At 41.3% G+C, this 20684-nt stretch overlaps 1 protein-coding gene and 1 pseudogene across 4 annotated transcripts; one reads left to right on the plus strand and one right to left on the minus strand.

Moving 5' to 3' along the window:
- Nucleotides 1-486: 486 nt before the first annotated feature.
- On the minus strand, nt 487-17080 carry Ifi44l (interferon induced protein 44 like). Of its 4 annotated transcripts, XM_076933406.1 has the most exons (9): nt 16950-17080; nt 16360-16469; nt 8238-8719; nt 7521-7569; nt 6583-6778; nt 5715-5867; nt 4052-4223; nt 2020-2120; nt 487-1589 (listed from the first exon to the last, which is right to left on the minus strand). In XM_076933406.1, exons 2-9 carry the CDS (start codon nt 16434-16436, stop codon nt 1395-1397), a joined length of 1425 nt encoding a protein of 474 aa, XP_076789521.1. In that variant the 5' UTR covers nt 16437-16469; nt 16950-17080; the 3' UTR covers nt 487-1394. The 4 variants fall into 4 exon arrangements, with proteins under 4 accessions (XP_076789521.1, XP_076789520.1, XP_034355316.1 ...); XM_076933405.1 differs by lacking the exon at nt 16950-17080 and having other exon boundaries at nt 16360-16865; XM_034499425.2 differs by lacking the exons at nt 16360-16469; nt 16950-17080 and having other exon boundaries at nt 8533-8718.
- LOC143442160 (U1 small nuclear ribonucleoprotein C pseudogene) lies at nt 3125-3599 on the plus strand (annotated as a pseudogene).
- Nucleotides 17081-20684: the final 3604 nt, after the last annotated feature.

Below are 20684 nucleotides of genomic sequence, written 5' to 3' on the forward strand. Positions count from 1 at the left end.
AAACAGCTAAAAAGAATATTTGAGATTTATTTTTCTTTTAACACTAGTTCTAACTCTGTCAGCTACCAGGGGGTCTTCAGAATCATTCAGAGGACTTGCATGACAACCTTTTTGGTGACCAGTAAGATTTCATCTCTCAATAGTTCCACTGTGGAAACACAGCTATGATGTTTTGGGATTCAAACGATTAAGAGTATACATGGAAGGACCCATGGCTCTAGCCACATCTGTAGCAGAGGATGGCCTTGTCTGGCATCAATGGGATGAGAGGCCCTTGGTCCTGTGAAGGCGCAATGACCCAGTGTAGAGGAATATCATGGTGGTGAGGTGGGAGTGGGTGGGTGGATTGGGGAGCACCCTCATAGAATAAGGAAGAGGGAGATGGGATAGGAGGTTTGCAGAAGGGAAACCGGGAAAAGGGATAACATTTGAAATGTAAATACATAAAATATCCAATAAAAAAAAAAAAATAAAATCAAGCATGGAAACATTCAGGAAGAAACTTTATTTTGTGAAATTAAAACATTGATATAATTAATCAAGTTATTAACAAATATTGGCTTTTTTCAATTCATTTAAATTTGTTGAGAGACATTCAGGCTTTCAATCGGAGACAAGTGAAATCATCTCCACCCTTTATTTTCTTCTCCCCTTCCCCGCATCTCACTCCATGTCTTCCCATCCACATGTACTAGCTATCTAAGTAAATGTCATCAAGTTAGAAAAAGCGCTAGGGAGGAGTTAGCATGTGCATCATTAATGCTTACTAGACCTTGTGATGAGCGCTGGGACTACAGGGCAAATCCAGTCCTGTTTCTCAAGAATGCCTTCTCTGTTTGGAATAGCAGACACCTACATCATTTTGTAACTGCTGTGCAGTCAATTAGGGCACATAGAGTTGCATAATGTGCTGGAGAAGCAAAAGCAAAGCCAAGTTTGTTTCGCCTAAGGAGCTTGAGAAAGACACAAGTAGATGTGCACACACATCAGATGGTTCATGAGCCCCTGCTTCAGTTCCAGAGGGATCTGACACTTCTGTTCTTCACATATAAAACTGTAGATGGTATGGGCACATGGAAGCCTATTTGTCCTAGGACATCTCTCTTCTCTTCACTTCTCAGGGATCGCCTTCATTTTTGATATGCGACTCATTGTTGAAGGACAGCAAACATTAGCAAAGGCTTTCAGCAGAGTGCCTCTTCTTGGAGAAATAAGGCTTAAGCTAAAATCGGGGACACTAATGTCACAGGAGCATGTGCCAATCCTCAAATTGCTCCAAAACAAGACAAGCAAAAGCAGAAATTAGCACATATTACAATACACGCCAGGGCTAGGAAAATGGTCCCCAAACACCCCGCTGAACTACAGCTGAGGGTTTCCCAAAAGACAGTGCTTTAGAACGGATCCAGGTTACCAGCGTCCTCGAGAGGCAAGTCCTCTAAGGCATCATCTGCAGCCCTCAACATCTGCCCGAGTGCAGCAAAGATCAGAATATCCTTCATAGGCTCCAACCTTCGTTCCGAAGCATAATTGCTGACCATCAAGATATTAGCTATAGGAATATTCAGCATCTTTTGAACATTCTGTACCTGTGGGAAATGTTTTTAAGATGCATTTTATGTAAAAAAAAAATATATTTATGAAGCATACATATGTGTACCTATGAAGAATATACTAGAAATTTAACTGAGTATTAAGTCCAATTAATGGTAGAGACTGAAATGACAATGGCTTGACAAATCTTTTTCATAATACAATTATATGGATAATTATGGTTGTAAAGCAAAATCTAAGCTGGACTGAACTGAGCAGTCAATCCAGATATTTGTACTAATGACTGAACTCAAGGCCTCAAACACGCTTGACCTAATTCTCATTTCACCCTGAATTTCACCCTGTGCACACACACATGCACGCACACACACAAACAGTAAGCTTGGGGATTGAGAGAAGACAGTGCTCGAGCACATTGCTGTGATTCTATCCCTATACCAACTGGTTATATGCACCACGTTTTACCTGGCTTAGAGAAGTCACACTTTCTGCCATGTTGACAAAATTGTCATCAAGAACTTCATCGTAGTTCTTCACATTTGTAAGCAGGGCTACGTGTCCTACACCTGAATCAAACAGACACCGTTATTATAGGAATGTGCCATGATAGTTTTTAAATGTATGTACAAACACTGTTCTCTGAAAAGCTGGATGTGAACTATTCCCAGTAATCTCAGGATGGAATAGATCTTCTTCCAAAGCTTGTTTCCTTCCAACAGGAGAGCTAACTTTGAGATATATCTAAACTCACAGTAAATCTGAAAACTTCGTATGCTCTTAAAGTGAGAAATATGGCTATTGCACGATTGAACTAAAGCGTTGATTAGGTAAAGCAAATTAAGACTGTGATAATATATTTTACATAACTATTACAGATGTTAATTTTTAATAATGACAACAACAATACCAAATTTTAAAAAGAATACAGAAAACCTGGACTGGACATAAAGCTCTAATTAGAAGGTAACATGGTGTCATTTCTCAGTGTAGTATTTTGGTGATTTTTTTAAAATTGATATATATTTTCTTCATTACATGGAAGTCTTACCCTTAAGGAGCCATGCTCCCTAAACAACAAAAAAATTAAAGCACTGATGTTCAGAAACATTTTTTATAATATCTAAAACCTAGACAATGGGTAAACGCATCCTGGTATACCTATACAAGGGAATATTACTCAACAAGCAAAGAGTAAAACAGTCACTCCGTAGAAGGTCTGGCATAAACTTGAAAGGCTGTTAGTTAGGCCAAATTAAAACAACCATTCTCAAAACGTGGCCTATGAATTTATATATAATCCTATTTATATGATATTCTCAAATGAAGACATAACCATAAAGATGTGGACACAGTAGTTAAAGATGGTGAATGGTCAGAGTGTAATCTTTGTAGGGATGAGATGATTCTGTGTATCCTGAGTTGTAGGCATAGCTATCTATTCATGAATTACTAAGTGATAAAACAGTGTAACAGTGTCAGCTTCCTGGTTTTGATCTTATTAGCTAATTTCTGTGAGAAGGTGAGTCCCTTTAAAAACCACAAGAGGGGACCCGGGTAGCCTGTGAGCATCATGCCTAAGTCTTATTTTGACTACTGTGTTACATATCCCACGATTCTTCATCTGTGAGGAAGACACACTTGCAGTGCTCAGAAACACAAAGAAAATATGAAAGACTATTACCAGAAATGGATGGAAGAGCAGTCCCAGAGCCTGACTGACAAAACAATGGCTGCATTTCAACAAGGAAAGATCTCTCCTGCTCCACTCTCTGCTTCTCTGCCTGCAGGAACTATGATCCCACCTCCCCCAACTCTCCCGGGTCCTTCTTCCCCTGGCAGATGCCTGTGCCCCACATGAGAGGCCCTCCCATGATGCCAATGATGGGTCCCTCTCCTTTTGGGATGATGCCTGTGGGACCAGCTCCTGGGATGAGACCACCCATGGGAGGCTACATGCCCATGATGCTCGGGCCTCCAATGATGAGACCTCCTGCTCGCCTATGATGGTGCCCACTCATCCCGGCATGACCCGGCCAGACAGATAAGAGCAGAAGCACTCTTTATCGTTTTGTATTTCTTGTTCTATTTCACCAGGAGATCTTGGTGCTGAGCCTGAGTGTTTACAAGATGCATGGCAAAGAACTTCCTTCCTAACAGAGAGAATACTTTTGGAGGGAGAAGTGATACAAAAAGGGGCAGTTTTCACTTACATTGTGAAATGTGAAAATAAAATGGTCAGCTGTTTTAGTTTAAAAAAAAAACATAAAACAAAAAACCCACAAGAGGATTATACAAATGAAACCTATAGACAGCCTAGGCCTTCAGTTCTGAGGGCTAGACAAGTTTTTCAGTGATCTGGTCTGCGCTTGCCACCAACTTGGGGCTCGGGACATTCGCCAAAGGCTACAGAACATGTGCCTCTTCACTAACTCCTTTGTAACTTCCTACGAAATTGTAATCATTTCAACAATTTCAACGTTTATACAACGAGACTTACCACAGTCTACTACATCTTTGTGGATCTTTTTCAGCTTTCCCAGCATTTTATCAGAGAGTGTATTAACAGAGCTGATGTCCAGGACAAAAGCCACGCAGTGAATCCTGTCCTTCAGAGGTGGAGAGACGGCGGAAGTGAAGTGCTTCGGCTTAATTGGCTTACATGGATTGAACTGTATGGAAACAGAAGTTGATACTTTGCAGAGCCTCTGCTTAATTTGTACAGCAGAAAACACAGCCACTCAGTCTCCTCTTTCCCCAGCTTCTTCCCTGGTTGCTTAGTTAAAGCTTCCTCCTAGCATAGATGCCAAGATCTCACTCACTGAGCTTTCTCAGAGACAACTGGCTTTATTGTTATGGTAAAATTGTTAACTACCCACTGTAATCATTAAGGAAAATGCAAATACTTTTAAAACCCAACTCAAATCTCCAATATCCGGAAGCAAATACCATTAAGATTTGTTACCACCATTTAAAGTTCCTCTTTGAGAATTTTGCACACTTAAATGAACTCATGGATGGAGAGGGGCAGACAGAGAGGAGAGAGAGATGACATTTAAACTTAAAGACAAGGATTCCTTCTTAATTTTTTTCAAGGCAAAATAAGGTGAAGTTAAATGAAAGAAATATCAATTTCCAAGTTAGTATGTCCTTACCACAATCAAAATAGATTGCAAAACATAGCAAACATTTAAGTATGTACTGTGTGTGTGTGCGTGTGTGTGTGTGTGTGTGTTCAATGTTGGGCTGAATTTACTTGCTCCTTGCTATGAAACCTGAGGGCCTTAGTGATATGACTCTCTCCGTCTTTCTGCCTTTTTTCCTTCCTGTAACTTTGTAATTCCTTGACCTAACTAGACTGTGAGTCTCTCAAAAATAATGCCTGTGCTTTTAATTAACTGTGGATTTTTTCAGTGATTCTTTTCATATCTAGAATAAATTATATTTTTAATAAATAATTTTAAATGAATGAAGGATCACATAATCAAGCTTTTCAATGAAGTTCAACTAAGAGGGAAAAAAAGAACCGGTGTCTAGAAATGGAAGCCAATTCCACCATATTCCACACTTAAAAGTAAGGCGCTAAATTGTTAACTCTATAAGCACTTACAATGTATTACCATTGTTCTAAGATATTCTAGGACATGGGCCATGACGTTCTTACATTTCATACATTTAAAATCCAAGGCTTAGAAAAACTATTATGTAACTTTCTTCATGGCTACCCATTTATACAGGTCCTGGCATGAGGTAGCATTGCCCCATTCTTACGGAATACTTCAACAGAAGGTGAACTAACATCTTCTCTACACTTAAACATACACAAAATTAAACTACCACTGGTTTAACTACTTAAATGACTTCTTCTCATGGTTGACATTATGAAAAGAACCATGTAAACAGAACCATCCTGTAAACATCTCCTGGAATTTAGATAAGTCGAATCCTGCCATTTAGTTATTTCACAATGGCATAGAACATGAGGACCATCTCTTTACCTTTCTCTCATGAATACACACACACACACACACACACACACACACACACACACACACAAAGTGGAGTAGTACTAATGTTGGAATCACATGTGGCAGCCCAAATGGTCTTGTATGGTAAAAAGCAATGAAACAATTTACAGTGCCTTGGGATGGAGGATATCTTACCTGATACCTGTCTGGTACACAGCCTTTTAAGATGTGAGGAATGTCATCCATGCACAGCCCTGCTTCCTCCCCTTCCTCTAGCCCCATTGAGTCACACAGCATAAATGGGAGTGTTTCCCCGCTTTTTCCATCTTTAATAGAATAAACTCTGTACTGTTAAAAAAAAAAAAAAAAAACTGAGTTAAAGGATATTTGTTAGCATTCAAAACAAGAGGGAAAGGGAAAATTTGCTGTTTTAATATAGTGAGTGGCCTGGGACCAGCATGATCCTCCTACCTCAGCCTCAGAGGGCTGGGATTAAGGCATGAGGGACCACGTCAAGCTATGTAGTCACAGTTCTTCTTCCACATGCGGTACAGAAGATGCTCTAACACTGCACTCTACTAGAAAGTTCAGAACCCATCTATGACATCACCAGAGTTCAGACATTGAAGAATCTCAGTTAATGCTTAAAAGACTTGATGTTTTATAGCATCTTGCCTTGACTTTGCAGACTATGCTGACATGTTGAATAAATCTACATCAAGAAACAAGATGCGACTTGTGAAAGTGTTAGAAATGTTTTGAGCTCTTGAATACAGTACCAATGACAAAGAGATGCTATAGTCTTATAGTGTATTTGCAACAAGTATGAAAAGGTGTTTTCATATAATCAATTCTTGGGTTTATAAAAACAAAAGGCTTCTCTGGATAATATTATTGAATGGAGATAATTCTTATGCAATATTTCTGCTTTACTTAATTACTTAACATCTAATTGTAGATTATGAAGAAGGTTATGTGTAAGAGAAAATTACAAAGAAATGAACAAATACATTCAGTATAACCTGCAAAGTCACCAACTTTCACAAATCCTTAGGTAACTTACCTGCTTGGTGATGCTGCTTTCGTCAGATCCCACGATGGCTTGGCGAGTTAGGTGGCCTTGGAAAGCAGACTTCACTGAGTTGATAAAGCTGGACTTTCCTGAACCTACTGGGCCCACCAAGAGAATGTGCACTTCTGAAACCAAGTGCTCATAAGGCCTGTAGGCTTTGAGAGCAGAGAGTAATTTTTCTCGGTGCCTGTTTAGAATGCAGAAATTAAATATAACAGCAGATCTTCTGCAAAGCACTATAATTACCTTAGAGCTTCCATTTCTTCCACTTTAGGGATGGGTTTAGTTACACTCTTCTTTTGATAGTAGCTTTATAATATATTAAGTATAACACCGTAAACACCCCAGGTTATACATTTTACACTTAGATATATTGCATTTGTATAGCAGAATAAAATCTTAACCTGTAACAAGGCATTATTAACTTTATTTTTAGTTATAATTTCCAATATAAGCTTCATATTTTTATTGGATATTTTATTTATTTACATTTCAGATGTTATCCCTTTTCCCCATTTGCCCTCCCTAGAATCCCCCTATCTCATCTCTCCTCCTTCTTTTTGCTTTTATACCACTTTAATTATATGCAAGTATTAAGGTCAGTAGTACGTTGAGGAACTAGCAATACAATAGATGCAAATAGTCAAGGAACAGGCAAGACAATAGACACAAATTTTAGAGAGATATTAACACTGAAAGTAAGTGATTATTTGGAATAAAAATATATTAAAGGGAAATAAAAAATATATTTGCATATGTAAATTAGAAAGGGGCTGTTTTTTAAATTAACTGGAATATTATCTGTCAACGATGACTATTATCATTCCAAGTAATTTGGTATTTTTATCTTTCTCACTAGTTCATTGTCAGCACTTAATGCAATTAATCTCAATAAAATGAGTAACAGGTAGGTCAAGAACATAACTTACTGTTTGGCGGTCACCATCTTCTTTATGAAGCCTGGATTTTTCTTTATGCCTACAGAAAACAAGCACATCACAATAAGTTCCCTGACTTGCTTGGCTGTCTATGGCCAAGTCTCCCTCCTAAACAGGGCTGGTCTGCTTGTTTAATCTTGGCCTTTCCAACTGAGAGCTCAGGTTGGCAGCATCCTGAGAGGAAGAGGAGAAAAGATGAATCTCTGCAATTGTATAATCGGTTTCACCCTCCTGGTCTCTGCTATCAGTTTCTCCCTCCTTCCTTCTCTCCCTTCTTCTCCTCTCTCCTGTCTCCTGTCTTAACTATATCTCCAGCTCTGTCTTTCTGTTTTAAAGGAATAAGACAGAGTTTGTTTTGAAGACATTTTGAGTTACTATGACCAGAGAATACAGATTTATGTTACCTCAAATTCCATGTTCCAATGTGGAAGCATTCTGACAACATTTTTATAGTTTTACAGAACAAAGAAAAGTCTAAGTTAACGCACATTTAAAATGTATTTGTGGGTACAGCAGAAGGACAGAGGGAGCAAGGCAAAATCTGTCTTTTATATGTACATCTTAAATCTCTTTGCTCACAGTAGTTTGTAGTCCTCAGTCCTCAGTGCACAACAGATTCATCATTTCCGTGCCCTTACACACCAATGACAACACATAACTGCAAAAACTAGAACCAAACGCGAAAGCAGATTATCCTTTTGTACATACCATCAACTCGAAAAATTTCACATTGCCAACATCGAGAGTCATATTTAGGATTGAGTTCTAGTTCCTCTATTGCTTCATCATTTAGATAAAGTGTGCATCCAAAGCGAAAATCCACAGTGAGTGTCAAACTACCGGGTGAGATCATATGCAGACCTGTAGAATTAACTGTTACTTGTGTGTTGAGAAATAAAGCTCGTATTTCAGAGCTATTATTCTTTTTCAATGAAAACCAAGCACAAGTACATAGCTTTTCAGAGTCTAAACTGGGAAAATCCTCCAGCATAAAAACACCCACAATTATATCTTGCTTCAGGTGAAATACTGTCATTGTGGACCCCTGAAGGGAACATTTGTTACTCATCTCGACAAGTTTGTGAACACTAGACTCATAAAGAAGAGTCAAAGATGCGTTCCCAAGCAGCCTTTCCAGCATCTTTTCTTCTATCCATGTCAATAGGGTTGTCACTTCCATGTCCCTGTAACTGACAGAAAAACAGATAGAAGTTGAGTGACTAGCAAAATATAGCAGTTTAAAGTCCTGTTTAGTTCTGTGAGTTTAGTTCAAGCTTCTGTTTCGTTCCAGTGAGTTCTATTGACCTCTGACCCCAAAAAAACACATTAGGAATTTGAAGTCTATAATATAATGTGTAGAAATGGAGTGATAGCAGTTATATATGAGAAATAAATACTTTTGCAATGACAAATAGCGTTAAACTTAAGCGTTGGACTGGGAATAATGGCACGCTCCTTTAATCGCGGCACTCAGGAGACACCAGAGGTAAGTAGATTTCCATGAGTATAAAGCCAATCTGATCTACATACACAGTGATTTTCAACCCACCCTGATCTACATAGATAGTGAGCTCCAGTCCAGCCAGAATTATACAGGGAAAGCTTGTCTATAAATAAATAAAATTTAACATTGGTTGACAGTAAACTCCAGACTAGAGAAAAATACACAATAAAAATTAGTAATCAACAAATATTTTATCTATGGTTTGTGGATCACATAGTCTTTACTGTTGGGATGACCTTTTATACCTTTGTTTAAATGTATCTGTTTTATTCAATTGTTAATTCTGGAAGGGCAGAGAGTAAATACTGGCTGGCAGGATTTGGTACTGTTTCTATGGCTCATCACCTGCCTTAGTAGTTCGTAAATGTCCATCCTCCTTCACCTTCTGATTGACTTAGTAAAGATCTGATGGCTAATAGCTGGGTAGGAAGTAGAAGGCAGGACTTCTGGACAGAAAGAGGGTCTCTAGGAAAAGAAGCAGATTCCAGAGATTTTTTCCAGGGACACAGAGGAGGAAAGAATGAGTGGAAAAGCATAGACTAGGAATAGTGAGGGTTAATTTGTACAAGCTAGCTGAGAGTCTGCCCAGCTACAGGGCCTATGTTATTATAAATGATAAGAAAGTCTCCACATCATTTTTATAGTTGGAGGGTTGTGATTGTCCTTATGGCCACATAGAGTTCAGCACAAAGTACAGGCAGGCCTGCACTGTATGAATACATGCATTGGTCAGTTGGTCCCATTTTGGCACATCTACACAGGTTGGCATGAATGGATTAGCTCTATTTTTTATAAACATGGGTAAAGGTCAAATAATTTTCTTTTAATTTAAAAAGCAAACTAAAGCATGAAAAGCTAGGTCTGGTGTCATCTCTATAAAGTGTTGCCTTAAAGCAATATCAGAGATTGCACTCATACACTTTACACACGGAAGATGCACAGAAATAAGCAAGCCGATGATGTGTGCAGATGTCTGTGAAAGGAGTAAAGAGAACAGAGGAGAGACACGGAGATGGCTTCTACTTTCCAAGGAACACTTTTCTTCCAAAGAGAATCTGACTATATGGAGCAAGTCATAGTTAAAACGTGACAGAATTATTGGAGATTGTTCTAGAGCCCACTCTTCCTGAAGTTAGTGTAAGACCCCAAAAGGGGACTCTCACCCAAGTCCGGACCTGCACGAACCCAAGGACACACGAGAAACCTTCTTGATGCAATTGCAGAGGAGGTTTAATGACGAGGGCCCTCGGGCCGGAATATATCTCACGCAAGAGATAGAGATTCCGACCACAAGCCCAGGAAACTTGGGATATTTATGGGTAGGGGTTGGGGAGAGCGGGAAAGTTTGGCGCGGTTACATATGATTGGATATATCAAACATCCGTTCCCAAGCCTGGTTTCCATCTAGCCCCCATCCCAATTATCCTAATTTACATCTGTATCTTGCTCCTGGGAGAATTCCTTTCAAGTGACTTCCGTTTACCCAGGTGTTTTATTGCCTCTATCTTGGGTCTTTTGTGCCTTTGAAATGTTTATTCAAGCCCTTGGAATGCACCCCAGGGGCAGCTAACACTTGAGTGTAAATTGAAACTCTGAGCCTAAGAAACTCACGTTGAGACCTAAAATTTCATTTTTACAATTTATTCTTACATTTCCTCCTTTTCTCTCATGGTCAAATTCCAATCTTGGAATTATGAATCATCATCTGGGTGTAAAGAGTGATATTGTTGTCTAAGCATCGAATTATATCTTTGTCATTGAATCTTTAACTATCTTTTTCTTACCCCCTGGATGGTCTCTAGTATGTACTTAGGTAAAGTAGCTGTCTCTCTCTCTCTCTACATATACATATACATATACACACACTAATGGGCCTGTTGGCTTTTTTTCATCTCGAGGATGTACATATGTAGCTTAAGTCCCACTCTTTAAGGCTGTGTCTGGGACACAGTTTAGATTCAAATGTCTCTTATCTCTGACAATTGGGCAATCTCTATCCCTGTGTCTCCAGGATGGGCATATCTCAGGAGTCAAGGCCTGCTGGTCCTTGGCCTTGTAGAACGGCAGGTGATCTTGAGCCTGAGGAGGTTGTTCAGGTGTCTAGCTGTTCTCTCCAGTTGGCATCAAACGCAGGTGTCGGCCCGAGTTATGTTCAACAGCATCAGGAATAGTTTCTTAGTGGCCTGAAAAATCATCTCTCACACAAGAGGGACATTCTGGGTTTGGAATAGGGACAAGGAAAGGGACACTCTAGCCAGCGCCAGTTCTCAGGGGTAATTTAGTTTTTTAGGGTTCTGTTTATTCTCTCTACCTGTCCTAAGCTCTGGAGACAGTATAAACAGTGGAGCTTCTAATTAGTCTCTAATATTTCTGACAATTTCTGACTTATCTTACAAACAAAGGCAAGGCTATTATCTGATCTAATTATCTCAGATGTTTGAAAACCTCGGGACAACTTCTATTCTAGGCTGTTCCCTTCTAACTTTTTTTTTTTTTTTTTTTTCTTATTTACTCTAAGTCTCATAAGCCTTTACTTGTTGGCATATCTTACACTGTCTTATCATTTCTCTGGCCCAAAACCTGAGGTCTATTATATGTTTTTAAATCTCTTGGCTGCTTGGTTGCACTCATATCTTAAGAGTCCATCTGTGTATTTAGCCTGGTAAATCCTTTGCTTTCTGGGGAGTATAGTTCTCCCTTCTTGTGTGCACCATTTTCTCTTTTTCTCTAGATAGTATCTGGCAGGATGGCTAGCAATCTGAGTTCTTTCTCTTATTCTGTGCTTTAAGTGAGGCCATCTCTTAGGCCCACAACTGGAACAGGCTCTCATATCAAGACAATTGATTTGTCCAGTTATTGCCTCAGGCCACTGAGTCTCCTCCCTTTTTGGTGTCCTGGGCAACGGATACTCACAGTTCCTGGCTTCATCAGGGTTTCCTTTCTTGGTATATAGTCCTGCAGACATGGGCTGTGGCAAAAGCATACCTGTTGTCCATGCAGATGTTGGCTTTCTTGTCAGCCCCAAGTTCCAAGTCCCAAGTTCTCTGCACCGATGATCTCAGGGGTGGGGAGTCAGTCCAGATGGCATGTGTCCACCACAGTAGCGCTGGCTTGTCTCTGACCAGCATGGAGAAAACTGCTCCCGTCTGTAAAGCAGGTTACCTTGGCTCCTGGCTGAAGTCAGTCTTCTATCCGTTGAATTCTTGTCAGCTAGTTGCAGCCCAGGAAGTGTTGTATCTGGATGTCCATCCTAGGGAGTATTCCCTCAACCAGACAGGGGATAGGAGCAGGCTAGGATGACCATAAATGAATGGGATACCCAGCCCATCTCTTAGTCCACCATTTTCAGGTAGTCCATGAATACGTTTTGACCCATTGGCCTGGAGGAAGCCCCTGTGTCTATCAAAAGTTGGGTGGCTCCAAGCTGCCCCGTCTATCTCAATAGCCGTCTTCACACAGAGCTGTTATCTTCGCCACTTGGGGTGTTTTTCGAGGCCTGGGATTTTCTGGCCCTGGCTTCTATTTGTTAGGGCCCTCTTGGACCCTGAAGCTGGCTCCTTTACTTGCAATGCGCACACTGGTCTTTTTTTCAGAGTTTTATCTCTCTTTGATTGAAGTCCCTCTTTTCTGCTTTCTGTAAATTCTTTCTCTGTCACCTTTGTTTTTCTTCACCTCTCTCTAGACTTTCTATCTTCTCCATTCTTTTTCTCTAGACTTTCACAGCAACTTATCTCTATTCTTTTTCTCTACTCTTTTCTTCTAGACTTACACTAAACCTTCTCTACTCCTTTCTTTTAGACTAAATCTTCTCACACTTGCTATTATCATCAATAATTTTAATCCTGTCTATGATTTCATCTATCTTATCTTTCTTTTCCTTTCTCCCTGATACTTCTTAAATCTTTCAATGACTTATCTTGTAGTCTCTCTAGCCTCTGAAGCCTTGTCTACACTGACAGAATGTCTCTATGAGCTAGTCTAGAAAGGCTGTGGGTAACTTATCTGACCCTTGCTTAACCTCATGTGTCTTGATTAAAATTAGTGGGATCTCATGTAGCTCTCTCAAGATCTGTCAATGGAATCTGGCGTGGGCCTTTGGGTGTCCCTTACCTTCTATAACCCGCTGTTGACCACAGCCTGATCAATTGATGGGGTCCCCATCCTGAAGGAGCATTCTTTTTCCAGTGTCTTCTTTTGTTCTTCACTCCTGAAGACCAGAACCTACAAGGGTCTTGTGGAAGAAAGGCTCTTATCTTATTCATTGCTTTGATCACCTGTAAAAGCAGTAGTCTTTTAGAACTCTGTGTAGACTGATGTATTTGTGAGGCTGCATGACTGTTGTTCCCCTCACACTAGAGACCACAACCTAGTTCAGTCTGTAAACAGTACCTTGTCTACAGGTGTAATGTGAGCTCACCTCTGAAGCTCTTAAGAAAGAAATCAAATCAGAATGAATAACTTTATCTACAGCATTTCACAGTAAAGACTATTAAGATGTTGAAGGCTCACATAGTATTAATGATTTGATACTTATTTAAATTTAACTTTTGACAAAATAGAAACTTTAGTCATAGTTCTATAAAAATCTTTTAAAGAGTTATTTCTAATTAGAATATTGTTTTAGAAGTGATACACAACAAGAACAGGAAAGTAAACATTTTATATCTAATATAAGAGCACAAGTCCTCACCACTTCTTCTTGTCTGAACTCTCACCTTTGAACCAAATCTTGATGAAAGTCTCATATACATAATGAAATTATCTCAGACAGCAATGGCTAGAAAGTCTATCAAAATAGAAGCTTATATATATATATTCTGACTCAGGACAGCCTGTAACTTTTTAGCTGTAACTAAAGGAAAAAAGTGCTCTTTTATTTATTAAACTAGGAAAACCCACTATCAACTCTCTTATCATAGAAGCCAAAAAAAAACTGCTGGCCCCCTTCTAAGAGCCGCTTTTGAAAACAGTCTGTTCTCTTCAAGGTTCTTTCTGTTGGTGTCCTTCTCCTGGCCACACAGCAGGGCGAATTATGTTTTTCTTGTGTAAATTAAGACTGTCTCACAAGTAAGTTTTAAACTAAATTAAGTAAGCAGTTTTAGTAGTTCATCACACCAAATCAGGCACCTGACACACTCTGTCTCTTCCTCCAGAGGAACAGAGCTTTCTCTTGGCCACAAGCTGTGGAACAGGACCAGCCTGTCTCATTGCTTCTGCTTTTAAAACTCAGGATGTTAACACAGTATCAGTCCAGAAAAAAGAAAAGGAACGTCAATTGTCAGTCAGAGTCCAAGAACATGTGAAACAAATAACACAGAACGAAGTTTATCAAGAAAAGACAAGGAAAGACAACACGATAGACTGCCCCATCACTATATCAGTGGCACAGAATTGTCAACAATCGCAGCAGTGTCTGGAAACCGCATGGCCTGTTGGGAAACGTAGTTCTCAGGCCGGCTGCCATCTTGGATATAATTGTCAAAGCTGCAAAGCCTGTTGGGAAACGTAGTTCTCAGGATGTCGAGTGCACTCACTAAAGCCCTTATCTCTCGCTAGGCGCCCGCCTGCAGGTGTTCGCCACCCGCCTCTCGCCTCCCGCTCGTACTTAATTCATCACGGGCGGGAGGCTGGGAACTCATCTCCCGCCTTTTAAACTGCGGTGGGTGGGAGACCTGCATGTACTCTGGCTTCCAGTACCAGGGCGGCTCGAGCGCTGGCGAAGAGGGGACCACCGAGGGGGCCAGGGCAGCCAGTGGTTGTGGAGCCTGGCTCAGGTACTCTGCCACACAGTAGCGGCAGGGAGGGGTTCCAGAAAGACTGTACACAAAATATAAACACACAGAACTAACACAGTCAGACACACTTGCCCGAGTTTGGTCTCATAGAACCAGCCAAACGCGACCTCTGACGGGAAGGATTCCACATCTTCCCCCTAGCAGGAGCACTCATCTCCTGTTCCAAAACAGGGCAGTCAGACCTCCCTGACTCCCTAACCCAGATGGGGAAGGATACCGCCTTTCCCCAAGGGCAGCCAGACCACTCTGACTCCCTAACCACCCGTGAAGCGTCCTTCCCGGGCTGCAGCCTGTGGGTTTCAACACGTCTGTCCATCCACAGTCATTGGGCCCTCACGGTCCACAATGACAGCTGCACTCAGTCTCCGATGGGGAAGACTCCCCTCACCAAAGAAACCGATATCAAAACACAGAAACAAAGACAGCAGAAGAAACCATAACAAAGAGACAAGGACAGCGGCGCCGCACTCTCACACACACCACTCACACAAACCTACCTCCAAGGGGTCGTCGTGTGTCTAGGGTGGTCGCGAGGTTTCCCGGTCAGGGAACCAAAATGTAAGACCCCAAAAGGGGACTCTCACCCAAGTCCGGACCTGCACGAACCCAAGGACACACGAGAAACCTTCTTGATGCAATTGCAGAGGAGGTTTAATGACGAGGGCCCTCGGGCCGGAATATATCTCACGCAAGAGATAGAGATTCCGACCACAAGCCCAGGAAACTTGGGATATTTATGGGTAGGGGTTGGGGAGAGCGGGAAAGTTTGGCGCGGTTACATATGATTGGATATATCAAACATCCGTTCCCAAGCCTGGTTTCCATCTAGCCCCCATCCCAATTATCCTAATTTACATCTGTATCTTGCTCCTGGGAGAATTCCTTTCAAGTGACTTCCGTTTACCCAGGTGTTTTATTGCCTCTATCTTGGGTCTTTTGTGCCTTTGAAATGTTTATTCAAGCCCTTGGAATGCACCCCAGGGGCAGCTAACACTTGAGTGTAAATTGAAACTCTGAGCCTAAGAAACTCACGTTGAGACCTAAAATTTCATTTTTACAATTTATTCTTACATTAGCAGTGTGCCCACTTTCTTTACACAAAGAACAGAAAGGAGAGCAGTTCGGTCACCCTGTCAGCTTCACCCTGAAAACCAAAGAGAACTCAGCAGATCTGAAGTTGGGGGAAGTGCTTACCTGCAGCTGCAAGGAGGAGCAGACTGAACTAACAGGTGAATTAATTAACTACAGAACTCTTTTTTTCTGGGTCCTTGAGCAGTTGGAGGATCAAAAGCTCTTTGTCTATCTTTAAGTGCCTGAGTCTAGAAAAAAGAAACCAAACTGAAACTCCTAACAGGAAATGCTCTGTTGGGCGTTTAGTTGGCTGCACGGCAATTGCCCTGGCTTAACTTTCGTTTTCCTCAGTGGAGGAAACAGAGGACGGGAAAGAGAAAGCCAAGCAGACAATAAAGTATCCCTTGAGTCTGACCACAGGCGGGCATGTGTAAAATGGCAGTGACTCATGAAAACTTACCTTAGAAAGTCCTTCCTGTAAGGTTGGCCTTGTATAACTGATGCTTTAACTGTTCTTCCGAGAACAGCCCCATACATGTTAGTAGCTTTGCTTCTTGGAGTTCAAAAACTCTTGAAAACATCAGTAAAATTAGAAGTTAGGTTGGGGGCTTATATTTTTTCAAAACCTACTTTAATAAGGGTTCTCGAATGCTTCAACACCACTTCTAGCCCAGCATCCAAAGGTAGGGGAGAAAAGATGGCAAACAGGACAAGGGAACGTAGACCTGTTTAGAAACAGTTCTTTAGAGCTATTTCAATCTTTTCTGTCAGGATACCAGCAGTCCAGTTTAGTAGTGTCAGGATAGCAAAAGTCCAATTCAAAATGTGTCCCCAAACACAAATCAGCAAAGGGTCAGGATCCAACAGAAACAAGTGTTGCCAGGCTACCTATACAAGCGCCTGCCATTGTCCCTTGAGTCCCACTTATGCTTTCTCCAAATATCACGTGTCCTCTCACGGGTCTGCTTCAGCTAAACAGCACATGAGTCCGCATCACATGAAACAACCAGAAATTTTCCCTTCATTAGGTGGCACAGATAGGACATGTACCTGGACTCCGTCCTTTGGCACAAGAACATGGTGGTCCTGCTCTTTCTAACTCCATGCACCATCTCACACTTCCTCTTCCTGTTCACTCATTCACATACCAGCACTGAACTAGACAACTAGAAGTTAGGTTGCAGTGTGCGCAGGGAGACAGACAGATATGCAGGCAGTTACACACATGATTGTTGCTAAGGAACAAAAGGAAGAGGAGTAGATTTCAGAGATCCTAGAGTACCGTGGCCTCATCCAAATCGTGGCCATTTGCGAAAGGTCTCCCTGCAAATCGGACTTCAAGCTGAGGCATGAGGTGAAGGAAAGTAAGTGAAGTGAGAGGCAGTTGTCCTTCTCTGGGCCTACCAAGCAAGTGTGTCAGTCTGTCTAGAACAGAATGTGATTAAAGGGTTTTCGGCTACATAGAACAGTAGCTTTGTTTACACTGCATAAAACAGAAGTGCTAATACAAAATTCCTGACCCTGCAGCCTCGTCCATCCTTGATATGGGTTTTGCCTTGTCTTACTGAAACTTGTTATGCTGTGTTCACTTGATATTCCTGGGAGGCTTGTTCTTCTCTCAAGGGAAATGGAGGAGTGGATCTGGGGAGAAGGGAGTGGAAGGGGACTGGGTGGGGGGAGGACTGTGCTCAGAAGGTAATGTATAAGAGAAGAATAAATAATTTTTTAAAGTCACTATCTAGAACAAACCAGGAGATGCAGACTAATTGTCTTAGTCAAGATTTCTATTGGTGTGATGAAACGCCATGATCAAAAACAAGTTGGGTGGGAAAGGGTTTATTTGACTTGCACGTCCACATCTTAGTTCATCATTAAGAGAAGTCAGGGCAGGAACTCCAACAGAGCAGAAACCCAGAAGCAGGAGCTGATGCAGAAGCCATGGAGAAGTGCTGCTTACTGGCTTCTTCCTCGTGGCTTGCTCAGCCTGCTTTCTTATAGAACCCAGGACTACCAGCCTAGGAGTAGCATCACACAAGATCAGCGGGGCCCTCCCTATCAATTGCAGATTAAGACGATGCCCTATATCTGGATCTTATGGGCATTTTCTCAGTTTAGGTTCCCTCTAGCTTGTGTCAAGTTGACATAAAACTAGCCAAGACACTGAAGAATAACCACCTTATGCAAATATAAGCTTAATCAGGTATAAACATGAACACAAGAACATATAAAGTATCTGAGAAAGCAGGTCCATGAGCTTGGCAAACACACCACACACCCCATGATGCAACTGCTCCACCTGCCCTGTATAAAAGAAGGGCTGTCCAACACTAGGATTTGGAGGCACCTAACTGGCCCTAGGCCATTTCTCAGAGTGCATCATGGGAATGACAAACAATGATCCCCTGAGCTCAGTATGCCCTCTCGACATGATTAGGCCCATGTAAAACAACAGTGCATCTGACCCAACTGCACCTTGAACCAGCTGTGCCTTCACAGCTCATTGCCCTGACCCTTCTATGACATTACTACTTATGTAAATATCTTTTTTCTTTTATTGGATATTTTATTTATTTACATTTCAAATGTTATCCCCTTTCCTGGTTTCTCCTCCGGAAACCCCCATACCAACCTCCCTTCCTCTGCTTCTATGAGTGCTCCCCGACCCACCCATTCCTACCCTGGCATTCCCCTACACTGAGGCATTGAGCCTTCACTGGACCAAGGGCCTCCCCTCCCATCAATGTCTGGCAAGGCCATCCTCTGCTACATATGTGGCTGGAGCCATGGGGCCCTCCATGTGTACTCCTTGGTTGATAGTTTAGTCCCTGGGAGCTCTGGGAGGTATCTGGTTGGTTGATATTGTTTTTTTTTTTTTTTTTTTTTTTTTTTTTACTGTGGGATTGCAAACCCCTTCAGCTCCTTCAGTCCTTTCTCTAACTCCTCCATTGGGGACCTCATGCTCAGTCCAATGGTTGGCTGTGAGCATCTGAATCTGTAATTGTCAGGTTCTGACAGAACCTCTCAGGAGACAGCTATATCAGGCTCCTGTCAGCATGCATTTCTTGGCATCTGCAATAGTGTCTGGATTTGGTGTCTGTGTATGGGATGGATCCCCAGGTGGGGCAGTCTCTGGATGGCCTTTCCTTCAGTCTCTGCTCCACATTTAGCCTCTGTGTTTCCTCCCGTGGATATTGTGTTTCTCCTTCTAAGAAGGACTGAAGCATCCACACTTCAGTCTTCCTACTTCTTAACCTTGATGTGGTCTGTGAATTGTATCTTGGGAATTGCCAGCTTTTAGGCTAATATCCAATTATCAGTGTGTGCTTTTGTGACTGGATCACCTCAGTCAGGATGATACTTTCTAGTTCCATCAATTTGCCTAAGAATTTCATGAAGTCATTGTTTTTAATAGCTGAGTAGTATTCCATTGTATAAATGTACCACATTTTCTGTATCCATTCCTCTGTTGAAGGACATCTGGGTTCTTTCCAGCTTCTGGCTATTATAAATAAGGCTGCTATGAACATAGTGGAGCATGTGTCCTTGTTATATGTCAGGACATCTTTTGGGTATATGGCCAGGAATGGTATAGCTGAGTCCTCAGGTAATACTACGTCTAATTTTCTGAGGAACTACCAGACTGATTTCCAGAGTGGTTGTATCAGCTTGCAATCTCACTAACTAAGAGGAGTGTTCCTCTTTCTCCACATCCTCACCACCATCTGCTGTCACCTGAGCTTTTGATCTTAGCCATTCTGACTGGTGTGAGGTGGAATCTCAGGGTTGTTTTGATTTGCATTTCCCTGATGACTAAGGATGCTGAACATTTCTTTAGGTGTTTGTTGGCCATTCCATATTCCTCAGTTGAGAATTCTTTGTTTAGCTCTGTACCCCATTTTTAATAGGGTTATTTGGTTCTCTGGAATCTAACTTCTTGATTTCTTTGTATATATTGGATATTAGCTCTCTACTGAATGTAGGATTGGTAAAGATCTTTTCCCAATCGGTTGGTTGCCGTTTTGTCCTATTGACAGTGTCCTTTGCCTTACAGACAATTTGCAATTTTATGAGGTCCCATTTGTTTATTGTTGATCTTAGAGCATAAGCCATCGGTGTCCTGTTAGGAAATTTTCCCTTATGCCCATGTGTTCCAGGCTCTTCCCCACTTTCTCTTCTGTTAGTTTCAGTGTATCTGGTTTTATATGGAGGTTCTTGACCCACTTGGACTTGAGCTTTGTACAAGGAGATAAGAATGGATCAATTTGCATTCTTCTGCATGCTGACCTCCAGTTGAACCAGCACCATTTGCTGAAAATGCTGTCCTTTTTCCACTGGACAGTTTTAGCTCCTCTGTGAAGGATCAAGTGACCATAGGTGTGTGGGTTCGTTTCTGGATCTTCAATTTTATTCCATTGGTCTACCTGCCTGTTTCTGTACCTATACAATGCAGTTTGTTTGTTTGTTTGTTTGTTTTTTATCACTATTGCTCTGTACTACAGCTTGAGTTCGAGGATGGTGATTCCCCCAAAAGTTCTTTTATTGTTGAGAATAGCTTTCGCTATCCTGGGTTTTTTGTTATTCCAAATGAATTTGCAAATTGCTCTTTCTATCTCTGTGAAGAATTGAGGTGGAATTTTGATGGCGATTGCACTGAATCTCTAGATTACTCTCAGCAAGATGGCCATTTTTACTATATTGATCCTGCCAACCCATGAGTATGAGAGATCTTTCCATCTTTTGAGATCTTCTTCGATTTCTTTCTTCAGAGACTTGAATTTCTTTTCC

The sequence above is a fragment of the Arvicanthis niloticus genome, chromosome 4 (genome assembly GCF_011762505.2).
Source record: "Arvicanthis niloticus isolate mArvNil1 chromosome 4, mArvNil1.pat.X, whole genome shotgun sequence".
In the NCBI taxonomy this organism is placed as follows: domain Eukaryota; kingdom Metazoa; phylum Chordata; class Mammalia; order Rodentia; family Muridae; genus Arvicanthis; species Arvicanthis niloticus.